At 38.4% G+C, this 17,971-nt stretch overlaps 1 protein-coding gene across 12 annotated transcripts in view; it reads left to right on the forward strand.

Moving 5' to 3' along the window:
- Positions 1-17,971, forward strand: part of LRRFIP1 (LRR binding FLII interacting protein 1) — a 245,806-nt gene that overhangs the window by 197,361 nt on the left and 30,474 nt on the right. For 11 of the 12 annotated variants that reach the window (XM_060682373.2, XM_034426193.3, XM_087885669.1 and 8 more), the window contains 2 exons: positions 836-950; positions 2,326-2,405. In XM_060682373.2, coding sequence (XP_060538356.2) covers positions 836-950; positions 2,326-2,405 — 195 coding nt within the window. Of the gene's footprint in view, positions 1-835; positions 951-2,325; positions 2,406-16,403; positions 16,466-17,971 lie in introns of all 12 variants that reach the window. The other variant, XM_060682374.2, reaches the window with a different exon arrangement.

The following is a 17,971-nucleotide window of genomic DNA, read 5'->3' on the forward strand; positions in this document are numbered from 1 at the left end:
AGGTGACCAAATACTTATTTTCCACCATAATTTGCAAATAAATTCTTTCCAAATCAGACAATGTGATTGTCTGGATTTGTTTTCTCATTTTGTCTCTCATAGTTGAAGTCTACCTATGATGACAATTACAGGCCTCTCTCATCTTTTTAAATGGGAGAACTTGCACAATTGGTGGCTGACTAAATACTTTTTTGCCCCACTGTAATACAACATACTATTGATTCATCTGTAGGGGACAAATGACAGAATATGAAACTATGTATTGGATCAGGAGGGTTCTTTTAGAGTTTTTTTTAATCCAATCTTTATTTTTATAAATAACTCAAGACAGCAAACATATATAATAGCGCCCTCCTTTTTTCTCCACAACAACAACCCTATGAGTAGGGTTGGGCTGAGTAGGGTTGGGCTGAGAGTGCATAACTGGCCCAAAGGCACCAGTTCATGCTTAAAGTGGAACTAGAACTCGCAACCTCCCAGTTTCTTGCCTGGTGCCTTAACCACTAGACTAAACTGGCTATCACAGTTTTTCATTTAAAAAGATATGCAATGTATTACTACTATCTTGATAACTGAATTTGGTATCTCCAAAATCTTTTCTGTAGTTTTTGAAAGGGCAGGATTGGTAGCCATCATTATTCTTCAGTGTTATATTACAAATGTCTGCTGCATAAGATGAAAATTCTCTTGCTATTTGCCACGTTTTCCTCTTTTATAAGTACTCCTTCATAAATCAAAATAGAGGCACCAGGCAATCTTCTGAAAGTTCTAATGATTCTATTCATGTGTAACTTGGATCATTTCTCCTTGGATTGATTTTTTTTATGGCTTTCAGATTAAAAAATTAAAGGGACAACTGGAAGAAAAACAAAATAGTAAAACTGAGAAGTTACATTTGGAAGATGGAATCCTAGAAAATGGCCCAGACATGCATGTGATTGATCTTCAAAGTAAGGTTAATCCCCAATTTAAAATTTTTAAATTTAGTAGCTATTTTTTTCTACTTACAGAATCAGATGAAATAGGCCTCTCAGTTATTCATGCAGAGATACAATAGCTTTTTTCTCAAATGTCATTCTGAACTGCTGGAGTTAGCTATATACTAAGTTAAACTTACTGGGAACATCTAACATGATTTGTAACATGGTTTCAAATCAATGGCATTTCTCTCTTACATTGTTAAAAAAAGTAAAAAAAAAAAAAAGCTTTTTCAGAAGGATAATCAGCTGTATAGCCAAAGTTGGCCTTTGTAATAGGGAAGAGCAATTGGGTCATGCTCAATTGGGAAGAGTGACATAAGGCATTAGAAAAGTTGCAATGTTGCCCAGTACCAAGTTCATCATATTTGGCCTTTCATAAAATAAATATGAGGTATGGCTGCATCCTAACAATTCAGATGCTACAATGGCAGGATTTGGCAGCAACATAGGGATTAAGGCTAATAAGAGTTGGGCAACTATAGTGAATGGTGTCAATCATTCTTATTAATTTTACTTTGAGTAATTTAGTACTTTCTGACTGTCCACACTAATAGTGGCAGTTATTTGATCAAGAATCAATTTAATACACAATCTCAGAATTCCAGCTATGTCTACCAGTGAGTCCCAACATCAAGAAGTGTTCTTTCTATCCCAAAACAGCCTCTATCCAGCTGATACTTTTTCTGGGAGACTGGAGAAAGAGGTGATCTTAGTTCATTTCTGTTCACTTTAGTTCCTCATTTTCTCCCTCACATGAAAATCTGCTTGAAAGCACTGGAGAATCCTCTCAAAATATGGCAAAGTACAGGTAATCCCTGGGTTATGAGTGCTCCATTCGCGAATGTTTGAAGTTACGCAATAAGCGCCCCCTAGCGCTTGAGACAAGGCCCGAAACTCTGCATCTTGCAGCACCATGGCAGTTGTTCGCTCTGCAACATTTGTCCTGCACACTGCCGGCCAAAATGGAGCTTCTGAGGGATAGATCCACCCCTCAGAAGCCCTGTTCTGACGTCTAGAGGCCTTGCCCGGCCCCCCATGGCCTTCTCCACCCTGAAATACCTCATGTGCACTTAACAAGCCTCACGTTTGATTAGCAATGCAAGGAGGGAGTGATCCCATTCAAGGTACAAGATTCACTCCCGCAAATTGTCGGGTTATGAATGAAGTGGGCAGGCTCCATTACATTCATAACTCGAGGACTATCTGTATTACTGAAATCTGAAGAAGGAGGGAGAACCATCTGCTGGTGGGTAACATCCTTAGCTGTGTGATTAATGCTAAAGGAGTTACAGTATTTGAAAATTAATTTGATGTCAGACATGACTTTACATTGTTATTTATTTAGGAGATGCAAATAGACAAATCAGTGACCTGAAATTTAAGCTTGCAAAATCTGAGCAAGAGATTACAGCACTGGAACAGAATGTAAGTTTACAATAGTCTTGGTAGTATTCTTGAATTGCCTGGTTTGGTGCAGTTATTTGTATTTTTTATCTAAAAGTGTTAGAGGAGAAATTAGATTGTCTCAGCTCATTTACTTCAAAACCATTTTCCATGAAATAGTCAATATTGTTTAATTTTAATTGTTTAATTTTTAATTTAATTAACTAAATGATAATAAATGATAATTTGATTCATTTGATTTTTTAGTATTTATTAATATTCTGAAATAATTTATGGTGAGTTGCCATATTCTAGCTTCTGGATCCAAATGCTTGTTCATAGAATGAAAGGGTTGGAAGAAACCTGTCTAGACCAAATCCTGGCCCGGTGCAGAAATCTACTATATCCCTTATAGATAGCCATTCAGTATTTCTGGTAGGTAACCTTAACAAAATTTACTGAGGACGGGAGTGTTTGGGGAAACTTCCTAAAAGCTGAACCCCACTATTACCTCTTTCCTGAAGTAGTTTTGGGCAGCTGTTGTGGAGTTCTGTAATCCTCAGGAGATGGGATAAAACTCTAGCATATTTATTTGATGTTGGCCTTCATTCATATTAAGTTCTTCCAAGAACCTAAAATATTGTAATATATCAGCATACTATATGTGTGGATCGAAGCCGTGTGGCCTTTTGCAATTAACAGATGGAAATTTTGTTTTTTCAATGCCATTGTAACTTTGAACGGTTACTCAAAAAACCTTTGTAAGCTGTTAGGAACAATCTGGAAATCTTCAAAGGTCCTGGATCATTTTGCTCAATTAATAAATGTATAATTTTGTTGGACCGGAGTCTCTTTATCAGGTTTTAGGAGTTGTGTGGAGACAGATCACATTTTAGGACCAGGTTTGCGTATAAATATTAAAAATTCAAAAGGATTTGCAAAGTTTCTCCCCCACCATGCTTTTCTTTCACCTCGGCACAACCAATGTGCGTGAATGTGTGTTGTCTTTTCTTTTCCTTTTGAGCAAATAATTATCCAGCAAGTCTAGGATGGGGCCAGGTGGATAGAAAGGAAGGGTAGATCCCTCAGCCCCCATCAGGGAATGGGGTGGGGGTGAGGGAGGAAGGATGTGGTGGAGGTCCCCCTTGGGGGGTGGAGGGTGAGGGTTCCTTGGGGGCTTAACTTCCCTTGCCTGGGATCAGACAGCAGGACCAGGGTCTCGTCTCTAGGGTGTTTGTGGAGTGGGGTGGGGGGGTTGCATCCACGCTGCCCGGGTCCAGCATGTGAATCAATGCAATGCAATGATTTTCTAAACTGTCCAAGATATTTTTGATAAGCATTGGGACCATTGCAGATGGTTTATGTCATAATCTTTCAACTTCATTTTTCAGATTTTGATAGTTTTTGATCTTCTCCAATTTCTCTTCTATTCAGCTATCTTCTGGTATTACCACATTAGTTATCCGCACTTTCCTCTTTTCAACCAAAATTAAATCTAGTGTGTTATGAGGCAAGACTTTATCAGTGTGTATTCAGAAATCCCACAGTACTTTAACCTGTCATTTTTACTACTTTTCCAACTCATTTTTTTTCTAACACCAATGCAGTTGGTGAGGCGATCGCGTGCGAAGCACGCGCACAAAGAGAACAGGTAGTAAAGCCGGTTAGAACCCACCCCTGATCAGTATCAATAGGGGGATGTTATACATAGTAAAAAAAATCCACTTTTTCGTTGTCAAATGTTTCGTTGATAACATTTTTTAATCAGTAGGAACCACAGCATTTCTCTCCTGTCAGTCCCACAAATAATTCAGTCCTATGCCATGGGAAGGTTTATAAGTGATAGCCAGCACCTTGAATTACACCCAGAAGCCTTGTGAGCAGTGGTGGAATATGAGTACCGAATGTCACCAATTAGAATGACATGATTCCTTCTTGGATTGGCACCCTGTTAAAACTTAGATATGGTAATGAACCTAGAGAACTTTTCTAGATGTATTTCTAATGTTGTGGGGTGTGGGGGGGACAACACCTAATAACCCTCAATTATGCATTCTAAAAGCCTGGACACTTAAAAGTGGGTTTTGAATAATGAATCAGGAGAGTATTAGCAAGGTTTGTACAGGCACCTGTTCTGCATTCCCAGTTTTGTATTAGTCTTGGGTCAGGTGGGATCAGGCCTTAACCTACTACCCAGGTCCTTACACCCCAAGAATTATTGTACAGTTTCCCTCTAAGTGTTTGTTTCTCACCAGTCTGTATCTATGCAGTCTCTTGTTTTGTCTGGACATTTGTATAAATAGCAAATATGGAGATAAAATACAGCTGCTTGAAACTGGCCTTTTTCTCCTTCTTCTACATGCTATTTTTTGACAGTAAGAAAAAAACCTTAAAAAACACATCAACAAAAATCTAGATTGTGAGGGGAGAAAACAGGACATGCATGAGCAATTGATCAGAATTTACAGTTGTGCTCATAAATTTACATACCCTGGCAGAATTTATGATTTCTTGGCCATTTTTCAGAGAATATGAATGATAACAAAAACTTTTATTTCATTCATGGTTAGTGTTTGGCTGAAACCATTTATTATCAATCAACTGTGTTTACTCTTTTTCAATCATAATGAAAACAGAAACTACCCAAATGACTCTGATCACAAGTTTACATACCCCAGTTCTTAATACGGTGTATTGCCCCCTTTAACATTGAAGTCTTTTGTGGTATGTGTGGATGAGGCTCTTTATCTACTCAGATGGTAAAGCTGCCCATTCTTCCTGGCAAAAAGCTTCCAGGTCCTGTAAATTCTAGGGCTGTCTTGCGTGAACTGTATGTTTGAGATCTCCCCAGAGTGGCTCAATGATATTGAGGTCAGGAGACTGAGATGGCCACTCCAGAACTTTCACTTTATTCTGCTGTAGCAATGACAGGTCGACTTGGTCTTGTGTGTAGGATCATTGCCAAGTACGTTCCATGCGCAGCTCCCGGGCTGATGAATGCAAATTGTCCTCCAGTATCTTTTGATACTGCATTCATTGTGCCATCAATTCTGACCAAATTTCCTGTGCCTTTGTAGCTCACACATCCCCAAAACATCAGCGATCCACCTCCGTGTTTCACAGTAGGAATGCTGTACTTTTCATCATAGGCCTTGTTGACTCCTCTCCAAATGTAGCATTTATGGTTGTGGCCGAAAAGCTCAATTTTGGTCTCATCACTCCAAATGACTTTGTGCCAGAAGGTTTGAGGCTTGTCTCTGTGCTGTTTGGCGTATTGTAAGTGGGATGCTTTGTGGCATTTGTGTAGTAATGGCTTTCTTCTGGTGACTCAACCATGCAGCCCATCTTTCTTCAAGTGCCTCCTTATTGTGCATCTTGCAACAGCCACACCACATGTTTTCAGAGAGCCCTGTATTTCACCTGAAGTTATTTGTGGGTTTTCCTTTGCATCCCGAACAATTTTCCTGGCAGTTGTAGCTGAAAATTTACTTGGTCTACCTGACCGTGATTTTGTTTCAACAGAACCCCCATTTTCCACTTCTTGATTAGAGTTTGAACACTGCTGATGGGCATTCTCAATTCCTTAGATACCTTTCCTGTTTTATACAGTTCAACTACCTTTTTCCGTAGATCCTTTGACAATTCTTTTGCTTTCCCCATGACTCAGAATCCAGAAACGTCAATGCAGAAACATCAATGCAGCATTGGATGAAGGATGCAAGGGTCTGTCAGGAGGCCAGAAACTAATTAACCTTTTATACACACACATTAATTACATGCAAACAGATCACAGGTAAGGATGTTACCTGTAATAGCCATTCACGCCCCAGTGTGTCAACCTGTGTGCATGTTATCAGGCCACAATCACCAGGGTATGTAAACTTTTTTTATTGCAAAAGTTTTACAATTACATTTTCACCCCATTTTCCCCCCCCATCCCACCCCCCGCTCCCCACCCTAACCCCCCTCAAACCCCCCCTAACCCTCCCCCCCTGACTTCCATGAAGTATAATCCCATCAAAGTCCCCTTTTTACAAAACTTGAACCCCTCAAACCCCCTTAAAAAAAAAAAAAAATCCCCCCCCCTCACAGTATTCATTCATTTCTATTTTTATATAATACTTTCAATGAAAAGCTATTTGGTATTTCCTAACTTGATATTTGTTCTGCACATAATCTATCCACTTTTTCCATTCCCATTCATAAGTCTCTTGTGAGCGATCTTTTAAAAATGCTGAGATCTTTGCCATCTCCGCAAAACTGGCCATCTTCAAAGTCCATTCTTCAATAGTGGGTAAAGCCTCATTTTTCCAATATTTACCTATCAATAACCTCGCTGCTGTGATCATGTACAATATCAACTTAATTTCATCCAGTGTAAAACCCTTTACTATACCCAATAAGAACAATTGTGGGGAAAATGGAATTTTTCTCTTCAAAACATTCTGCATAACCCACCATATTTTAATCCAAAAAGCCTTAACTTTCTTACAATTCCACCAAACATGATAATATGTAGCATCTAAACAATCACATCTCCAACATTTTGGCTGAACATTAGGATACATACAGGATAATTTCTTGGGATCTAAATGCCATCTGTAAAACATCTTATAAAAATTTTCCCTCAAATTCTGCGATTGTGTAAATTTAACATTCTGAACCCATATCTTTTCCCATGTTTCTAACATCACTGGTTCTTCAAAATTTTGTGCCCACTTAATCATACAATCTTTAACCAATTCAGTTTCTGAATCCCTTTCTAACAAAACATTATAAAGCCTTTTAATATGCATTGGACCTTTCTCTTTTATATGTCTGACCAATTCTTCCTCATGCAACATAATACCAGTTTTTTGGTCCTCTTTCCATCTCAATTGTAGTTGATTATATTGTAACCAAGTTAAATTAATTCCTTCATCCAACAGTGTCTGTAATGTCTTCAACTGCCATCTGCCCGCATCTGTAAAAAGAATCTCTTTATATAAAAACCCCCCGAGTGACATTATATTTGTATTCCACATAGTATGACCAAGATCCAGCCATAACGGTATTTTGTAATTCCATTTGAGTCGGTGCTTCTTCCAAACTCTCATCAAAGAGTCTCTAAGTATATGGCTTTTAAATACTTTATCCACTTTGTTATCATAAAATAAATAAGCATGCCATCCAAATTCAAGATCAAAACTTTCTATATTCAATATTCCAGTCTTTTTCCTTCCAAACCAGTCACTTGCTTGAGTCAAAGCTGCTGCTTCATAATATAACTGTAGGTTTGGAAGTTTAAGACCTCCCCTTTCTGGAACATCTTGCATAATTTTCAATTTCACTCTCGGTTTTTTCTCATTCCAGACAAACTTATTCAGTCCTCTTTGCCACTCTTTCAGTTGTTTATCACTTTTAAGCACCGGAATTATTTGAAACAGAAATAGAAATCTTGGCAAAATATTCATCTTTACTGCTGCTATTCTTCCAAGTAAAGAAAGCTGCAGTTTTTTCCATATCTCCATGTCTTTTTGCACCTCTCGCCACAAAACCTCATAATTATTTTGAATCAGTTTCATATTAGATTCTGCAACCTGAACTCCTAAATATTTAACCTTTGACACAATCTCAAAACCTGCCCTCCTTTCAAGTTCATATTTTCGTTCTTGTGTCATATTTTTGACTATCATCTTAGTTTTTTTCTGGTTCAGTCTGAATCCTGATACTGCACCATAATCTCTTATAATGTCTTTCATCAGGATTATTGATTCCATCGGTTGTGTTAGGGTAACAACCAGATCATCTGCAAATGCCCTTATTCTGTAATCTTCTTGCCTTATCACTATACCTTTCAAGCTAATCGAATCCCTTATTATATTCAACAAGACTTCTAATGTTAAAATAAAAAGCAATGGGGATAACGGACAACCTTGTCTTGTTCCTTTTTCAATTTTGAAATCTGTTGTCAAACTTCCATTAATAATAATCTGTGCCTTTTGCTCTTGATAAATTGCTGAAACCGCCAATATAAATTGATCCCCAAAGTCCATTTTTTTCAAAGTCTTTAATAGAAAATTCCAATCCACTCTATCAAAGGCTTTCTCCGCATCCAAAAAAGCCAGCACTGCAGGGATCTGTTTATTCTTCTCAAGATATTCCAGTAAATCTATCACTTGCCTTACATTGTCCTTCATATATCTACCCTCTATAAATCCCGCTTGATCTTCATGAATCACCTCTTGAATCACTGGCATCAACCTGTTGGCTAATACTTTTGCATAAATTTTGTAGTCATTATTCAGAAGAGATATTGGCCTATAATTTTCCGGTTTTTTAGGACCCGCTTGCTCTTTTGGTATCAAAGAAATATAAGCTGTTTTCCATGATGGGGGTATTTTGCCCCCTTGTTGTATATTACAAAATAAGTCTCTAAGTTGTTCCACCATTTCTGCTTGCAAAGTTTTATAATACACTGCAGTCAAACCATCTGTTCCCGGAGCTTTGGCAGTTTTCAGTTGTTTTATTGCTACAATTATCTCCTCAGCTGTTATAGGGTGATTCAGTCTTTCCTTTTGTAAGTTAGTAACTTTTGTAACTCTTTTATTTTCTAGATATTTTTCTATAAGTCCATTCTGTATGTCATCTTTAGCATATAGTTTAGTATAGTAATCTACAAAAACTTCTTTAATTAATTTTTGTTGATAAATTTCTGTCCCTCCAATGTCAATACAGTCGATGGTCCGCATACTCTGCTTCTTCCTTAGGGTGTAAGCCAGCCATCTGCCCGGTTTATTGGCATTACAAAATGTGTTATGCTTTGCATATTGTAAATTTGTTGCAACCTGGTCCGCCATAAGCATTTGGAATTGGTCTTTCAAGAGTTTTATAGCACTATGTGTTCTTTCATCTGTTGGATTTTTAATAACTAACTGTTCTTTTTTCTTTATTTCTGCTTCAATTTCAATTCTTTTCTTTTGTCTATTCAATTTGTGCTTAGAGTTCATGTAAATGAGTACCCCTCTCATATATGCTTTACTCGCATCCCATACAATTTCAATAGGGGTACCCTTGTTCAAATTAATTTCAAAAAATTCTTTCATCTGCTTCTTAAGTTCTGTTATATTTTTTTCATATCTAAACAGATTTTCATTTAGTCTCCATGATCTTCTCTCAATTTTTGCAGTCTCAATTTCTATCCATACTGGACTATGATCAGATAAAGTTCTTGGAAAAATTTTTGTTCTTTTTGTTTTGACAAGTAAATCATTTGATACTAAAATAAAATCAATCCTTGAAAAAGATCTATGTCTGTCAGAAAAGAAAGTATAATCCAAGTCTTTTAAGTTATGTATTCTCCAGACATCCTTTAGTTCCAAATCTTCTTTCATTTCAAAAAAAGTTTGTGGTAGTCTAATCTTTGACTTCGCCAGACTTCTTTTATCTAGCTTGGAATCAATTACTCCATTCCAATCTCCCATAATCAAAATTGATCTATAGTCCCATTGCAACATTTTAGTATGCAAAGTTTTATAAAAGTGATCCTGCTGTTGGTTGGGAGCATAAAGCCCAATCACAAGAATTTGACCATATGGAGTACACAGTTCAATTGCTACAAATCTACCACCTTCATCCGCTTCTATAATTTTAGCTGAAAATCTTTTGTTTATATAAATAACCACGCCATTCTTTTTTTCCAAATTTGATGCTATGAAATGTATTCCTAACTTTAAGTTTATCAAATATTTTTGATCTTGCGTTCTGATATGAGTTTCTTGTAAACAAATTATATCATTATTAAATTGTTGTAAATATGTAAATATTTTCTTTCTTTTCTGTGGCGAATTCAGTCCATTCACATTCCAAGACAAAAACTTAACCATCATGTATACCTTTTTGAAGCGACGAGCAGAATTGCCGGATGTCTTCCGAGGCCACCGACGTTGCTCTCCCCATGGCTTCCCTTTGATCTGTAGTACTCTTAGCTCCTTTTTTATATTGTTGTGCCGTAGCTCTTTCTTGCAATTGTTTTTCTTTAAGTTGTTTTGAAACTGCACGGGTTATTCGCTGGTCTTTAGCTTCAGCCATACGCTCTAGGTCCAGTGCCACATCTCTTGTAGTCAGAATTGGAGAAGATTCTAACAGGGGCTCATCCAGAAAACCTCCTTCAGCACCCTGCGCTTCCGTTGGATCTAGTTCAATCTGCTTAAGCTGCGCTTCCAATTCTTGCTGGGGTTGCTTCTCCTTCTCACTCTCCTTTATCTCCAGTACAGTAGATGAGCGTGGAGATGGTGACCTCTCTTTAAAAACATTGTAGTAAAAATATTCCGCTTTTTCAACAGTATTCAGTCGGTGTTTTTCCCCCTGGTACTTCAAAATTATACCCGTTGGGGCATCCCACCGAAATGGAATCTGTAATTTGTTTAATTCCTTTACTAGAAAACCAAAATCTTTTCTATCTTTCAGCATCTTTGGCGGTAACTCTTTATAAATTCCAACTTGAGTTCCCTCAACTTGCACAGAGGAAAGAAAAGATTTTTGCAGAATATCATTTCTCATTCTTCTGTCTGTGAAATAAATCACCACGTCTCTTGGTAATTGTCTTTGTCTGGCCACCCACGAGTTCACTCTGTAAATTTTATCTATTTTGCATAAAATCTCATCAGGATCAATTTTTAACAACACAGCCAAGGCATCAGCACAAACCTGTCTCAGATCTTGCCGGTCACTCTCCTTGATACCTCTAATTCTTATAGCAAATTCCATGGACCGGAATTTCATCATCGTGATTTCATCTTCAACTCTCTGCACTTTATTATCCACATCAGAAATTTTAAAATCAGTATCTTTTATTTTAACATTCACTTCTGATTTAAATTCTTCCAATTTAGAGTCCACTTTAATAATAACTTCTGACAGGCCAGAAACTGCATTTGATAATTTATCAGTCACCTTGTCATAATTCTCTTTCACCAAATTTTTCATTTCAGTAATTTCCTGCTTAATTTCCTGTTGGGATTTTTGAAATTTATCATCCAAAGCCTGCGTGATAAATTTTTTTAAACTTTCAAAATCAAACTGCTGTTCAGGCTTATGTGTGGGAGATCCCCCCCCTGCTGCCTTGCTTTCCTGTTTTTTAGAGGCCATTTTACCTCGTGAGTTAGATTTTCTAAAAAAAAAAATCCTTTTTCTTCTTCCAGCACCACAAAGTCCTCTTAGAAAATCCCCCAGTTTTAATCAGGTTAGAAGTAAGTAAAATTAAACTTGTGTGAAATCAGCTTGTTTTAGAAAGGGATTTTTTTTTTCTCACCCCTCTTCTCCTGTACTCGCAACAAACAGCACTACAATGTAACTTGTTAGAATAGCTTCAAAGAGTCACTTTCCCTTTCAGCTTGTTAACTTGTTAGCGCTGGAGCGGCGCCATCTTTTCAAGCCACTCCCACTCACTTCAGTTTTTAGTCAGATCAAAAAGTCACAAAGAAAGGGAAATACTTGCAATTCCTTGGTTTCAGGGTTCGGGTTTTTTTTTTCTCCGTTAATTAGTAAGGTTAAATTCAATCGGCTGTGTTTGCTGCTGCCGGCTTGCTCTGCAATAAACAGAGTCGTCCCACGCCGCCCGGAGTCTTTGCAAGTTGAAAGGGAGCCACGCCTGTTTCCTCCCCAGTAGCAAATTCCTGGGGGCTCACAGGGGCTCAACCTGCGCCTTGCCAACTCTCTCCTTCAAATCCTACAGATTCTGGAGTTTTCAAGCCGCTTCTCACGATCGAAGCGGCTCTACAAACGGCGGGGCTGGCGGACCTTAAAAAGGCACCGTCTTCACCGGAGCCAGCAAAACCCGGAAGTCTCCAGGGTATGTAAACTTTTGATCAGGGTTATTTGGGTAGTTTCTGTTGTCATGATTGAAAAAGAGTAAACACAGTTGATTGATAATAAATGGCTTCAGCCAAACACTAACCATGAGTGAAAGAAACATTTTCGTGTTATCATTCATATTCTCTGAAAAATGGCCAGGAAATCATACATTCTGCCAGGGTATGTAAACTTATGAGCACAACTGTATAAAGATCCTGACTCTAAAAACTCAAATATGGCCGATTGGAATGTAGCTTGCACAGATATAGAACTGATAGAGAATGTAATTGTGGCTGCATTTAAGGAAACCACACACAGACACATGTTGATTATTTTAAAATGCTGGAAGAGTGTCTAGGGATTGTTTTCAGAGCCTCCAAAACAGAGATACAAGGTATCAAAATCACTGCAGTTTCATAGGGGTCTAGGCAATTGATCATGGACACATGAACGTGCCCGCTTCATCTCGGCCTCCACAGTCCAGCCAACCCACTGCCAGCCTTTGTCCATGGCTGGCCCTCCCCAGTGCTATACTGCCACCATTACTATATTGCCTCTTCTACCATGCTATCTATTCGCAGGTGCATTGCAACACAAATCTCCACATCCAATTCCCCCCATGGGACAATTAGCTCCATTTGTGACATATCCGCCAGTGGGAGTGTCAGCAAGTGGAGGAAAGTCAGCGGCAAGCGGGAAAGGGGCAGCACCGGGACTCTCTCCTTGGGGATGCTTGTAGGGGGCGGAGACAGGGGGCGCGGGGGCGCGGGGGCGATGGCTTGCAGAGAGAAACACCTGCACAATTTGGCCTCCATGACATGCATTGCTGGGGGACATCAACAGCAGCCGTGTAGGGAAGTGGTGACTGCAGTCTCAGGATGGCACTGAGTGGGCTGGCTGTGGCAGGCAGCTGGATTGGGAAGGCTGTACCTTTGTATAGGTAATAGTTGCAAGAATACACAAACACACACACCTTTTGTTTTAATAGCCTGGAGTCTATGTTGATACTTGGCAATTACCAGGAAAAATAGAAGCATTTCTTCTTCTTTTTTTTTTTTTACAAATATGCAACAGAACACTCATGATTTGCCTGCCAAAAGGTTCAATATGCAATATGCAAGCTACCTGCAATATAGCTTTCATACCAAAAAAAAATAAAAGCTATTTCACCCTTGCTAGTGATGAAATAGAACTAAAAAAGTTCACATTGTATTTATTGCCATTCCTCAAAGCTCTATTTGATCCATGTCCTCTGTTACTTTTTATACAGCCAACTTCATGTTTGAATGCATATGTATATGTGCATACCAGCTGAGACTGTCAACACAGGGCAACCTTTACTTAGTGTGCATGATAATGACATCACATATATATGTGTGTCAGATCCCTTAAAGTTATTCAATTGGGAGAGCGGGGGTGGCTTGGATTCGATTTATTAGCATTGCCTGTGTCAACAGATATTTTACAACCTATATCCTGGTGCCGAAGCGCCCTGAGAACTCCTTACCTTTGGGGAAAGTTTATGATGGCCATGTGGGCTGTTTCACTTTAAAGGATAACAGAGGATAGCAATGGGAATGCATGCTTATCTGGTTCTCAGGGCAGCTGGTAAAGAAAACATCTTCACACTTGTGTATTGGCTAAAATCTGCATTCTGGCTAAAGGGAGGGGTCTCTACTGCTTTAATCCTACTTGTCTTGCCTAAGGGTACTCAGACGTTGCTTTGAATCCATTGCTGTCACTCCTGCTTAATAAAAGGTTCCTTTTGAAATACTCCATTTCAAGAGTTTTCACTTTCTTAAGTTAGAGGGAAAGGCAATCCTTACACTGTGTGTGTGTGTGTGTATTCTGTGTTATTTGCTACACACTTTTTTCAGTTTTGAGCCCAACTATGTATATGTAATTCAATAACTTAGAAAATGAATTTTCAAACTATTTTCTACACAAATAATTCTTGACTTGCAACCATTTGTTTACAATAGCACTGAAAAATGTGGTTTATGACTTGTTCTCACACTTACAACTGTCAAAGCATCCCCATGGTCACATGATCAGAATCCAGGTGCTTGGCAAGTGGTATTTATATGTAGTTACAACAGTTGCAGTGTCCCGGGGTCATGTGATCATGCAAAAACTGCCTTGCTTTGCAATAGAAATTCTGGTTTCAATTGCCAGAATTTTTGTTGCAAAGCAAAGCAGTTGTTATGTGACTTGTGCCGAATTTTACAACTCTTTTTCCCACGGTTGTTAAATGAATCATCACCATTAAGTGAATCATGTCATTAAGCAAATCCGGCTTCCCCCATTAACTTTGCTTATGAGAAATCAGCTGGCAAGGTCACAAATGGCAATTATATGACCCCGGGATACTGTAACTGTTATAAATATATGCCACTTGCCAAGTGCCTGAATTTTGCAATTGCAATTAGACTTACATACCGTTTCACAGTGCTGTACAGCACTCACTAAGCAGTTTACAGAGTCAGCATATTGCCCCCAACAATTTGGATCCTCATTTTACCAACCCCGGAAGGATGGAAGGCTAAGTCAACCTTGAGCCAGGTGAGATTCGAACTGCCAAATTGCAAGCAGCCGACTGTCTGCAGAAGGAGCCTGCAGTACAGCATTCTAACCACTGCGTCACCATGGTTCTCATTTTGATCATGTGACTGTGGAGATGCTTTGATGATTGTAAGTGTGAGACGGGTCATAAGCCACTTTTTTCAGTGCCACTGTAACTGAATGGTTTGTTGTGGCCCGCCGGCAGTCAGCAGAGCTGGCAGCAGAGTCAGACAGGAGGTTGGGGAGGAACATGGGCCAGTCCTGGAAGCTGGGGAAAGCTTGGACGAGGGCTCTGCAATGGAGGCAGCGAGGGAGATAGGCAGCAGCGAGGCAGAGGAACAGCTGGAGCCCATTCCCAGTGTGCGAATGGGCAGAGCTGCCAGAAGACAAGAACAACTCAGAAAGCAGGGTCGACTTGGGAGTAAAGCCACACGTTGCAGATTATTGGCCTCTCACATAGGAAACAAAAGAGGAACGAATGGGGAGGGGGCATTTGCAGGAAACAATTCGTTTGGTAGTTGCAAGAGTGTAAAATTCTGTTTGTAACTCTAAGAGACTCTGTGCCAAGGTTTGCATTACTCTGCATTTGGAAACAAATTATGTGGCAGCTTGCCAAACGAGATAAGGTGTGTAATAAATATTCCTTTGAAAAACTGTTTGGACAAACCTTGCTGACTGTGAATGAAAGTAATTCACAGTTGTGTAAATAAAAGATTTTGCCGGGACCAGTTCCGGCTTCCTGCTTTTTAAGGGAGCCTAGGTCAGAACATGGTCGCTAAACAAATGGCTGTAAATCAAGGATTACTTGTGAAGGACTAAAAATACAGGGAGTTCTTGATTTATGACCACAATTCAGCCCAAAACTTTTGTTGCTAAGGGAGACATTTAATTTCATTAATTTTGACCTTTTGTTAATTATGTGCTATTTTACAACCTTTCTTGCCACAGTTGTTTTGTTTTTGCTTTTTTTTTTTATTTGATTTATATGCCACCCTTCTCCGGAGACTCAAGGTGGCTTACAATGCGTTAAGCAATAGCCTTCATACTTTTGTATATTTATACAAAGTCAGCTTATTGCCCCCACAAACTGGGTCCTCAATTTACCTACCTTAGAAAGGATGGAAGGCTGAGTCAACCTTGAGCCTGGTGAGATTCGAATTTACAGTAATTGCAGACAGCTGGTGTTAATCACAATGCTATCAGTCTGCTGAGCCACCAGGCTCAGCAGAATCACTGAATTACTGCATTACATTAATAACACAGTTGTTAAGTGAATCCTGCTTCGCCATTGACTTTGCTTGTCAGAAGGTCACAAAAGGTGATCACATGACCTCAGCACACTGCAACCATCCTAAATATGTCAGTTGCCAAATGTTTGAATTTTGATCACATGACCATGGAGATGCTGCAAGGTCATAAGCGTGAAAAGTGGTCAAAGCTCACTTTTTTCAGTGCGGTTATCACTTCAAACAGTCTCTAATCGAATGGTTGTAAGTTGAGGACTAGCTGAATACTTTATTTACTGGCTGTTTTATCCTTCCAAAATACTTTTGCAGACCCTTTTTGGACTGTTAAATTTGATGAAACTACTCCCTCTTAAATATTTATTATACTGAATATATTCCTTTCAATACTTTCATTAAGAAAAATAGAAAACTCATGAAAAGATACCAGCCTTGTAACAAAATGAAGGATTTTCAATCAAGGTAAGCCACTATCTTTTTAGAAAATGATGCCTGTACACAATCCTGATCCTCATGTGTTTGCTTATCTTGGGGAGAAAAAAAAAATCTATAACATGGCAACAGTTTCTGTGTGTGTTTTCATGTATATGAACTGTGTATCAGCATGACATAACAGCAACATTGAGGGCGGTTGAAATAAAAAATGGTTAAGGTGTAGAATTATATCAGTTATCTCAGTTGAATATTTTAATCCTCAGGAGTGCAGAAATAAATTTACCTGGGCAGGTAAGTTTAGAGTGAAAGAAAGAAATGGGGACAGGTGACCCTTTTCCATAATTCAAATGAGGGCAGGAAGGATGTAAAAATAGAATTTTGAGAAATGTCATTTAAAGCAGATACATTCTTTTAGTGCCATGGTGGCACAGTGGTTAGAGTATTGCTGGTTGCCGGCAGCCTGCAATTTGGCAGTTCAAATCTCACCAGGCTCAAGGTTGATTCAGCCCTCCATCCTTCTGAGGTGGGTAAAATAAGGACCCAAAATTGTTGGGGGCAATATGCTGACTCTAAAACCGCTTAGAGAGGGCTATAATACATATATATAAAATATATATAAAGCAGATATAAAGATTTATATCTAAGTGCTAGTGCTAGTGCCATTTTAAAAATGTTATTATAGAATGGAATGGAATACAAGTAATAGGTTAAGTAATATTACAATCATTAATCATAAGTTACAAACAATGATTGATAAATCATAAGAAACCAATAGGAGAAGATAGTAAGAAAGATGCAAAAAAATGAGAAAAGAGAGTGCTTGGGAGTTAAGTGTTTAGCAGAGTGGAAAAAAGTGTTTAGCACAGGGGGAAAAAACTATCTGTGTCTAGTTGGCATCCTGAGGGGAGAAGTTGGAATACCTTACGGCCAGGATGTGAGGGATCTGTAGATATTTTCTCATCCCTCTTTCTGGTTCATGCAGAACCTCATTCCTCAATGGAAGGCAGGCTGGTTGCGATTGTTTTTTCTTCAGTCCTAACTATCCTCTGTAGAACTTTATCAGCAGTCCTTGGGTAATCTGAGCTTTCTGAATTGATGTAGGAAGAACATTCTTTGTTGTGCCTTTTTTTAAACCTCTTTTTTTTAATATATATTTTATTACATCTTTTAAATATCACATAAAAAATTCCATATCTATCTGAACAGTGTGTCATCTGGGCACAATTAATTTTAAGTAGAAATGCCATATTGATCAACATTAATCATAATAATAAACATAAACATTCAGTAATAATCACAAAATAGTAATACTATTTTTTACTTTTACTTTTATTTTATTTTTATTTTATTTATTTTTATTATAAGTTTATCTATCTTGCAAAGTTTTTAATACAAAAGTTCTTATTATCTTTTTTAAATTCTAATCTCTGATTCTGTTAATTAACCATTGGTAAAACAAGTCCCATGTCAAAAAGTATTCTGTTTCTTCCTTTTCCTTTATTTTAAGTGTTAATCTGTCCATCTCAGCACATT

The sequence above is a fragment of the Pantherophis guttatus genome, chromosome 1, assembly GCF_059756535.1.
Source record: "Pantherophis guttatus breed Tessera chromosome 1, ASM5975653v1, whole genome shotgun sequence".
Lineage (NCBI taxonomy): Eukaryota > Metazoa > Chordata > Lepidosauria > Squamata > Colubridae > Pantherophis > Pantherophis guttatus.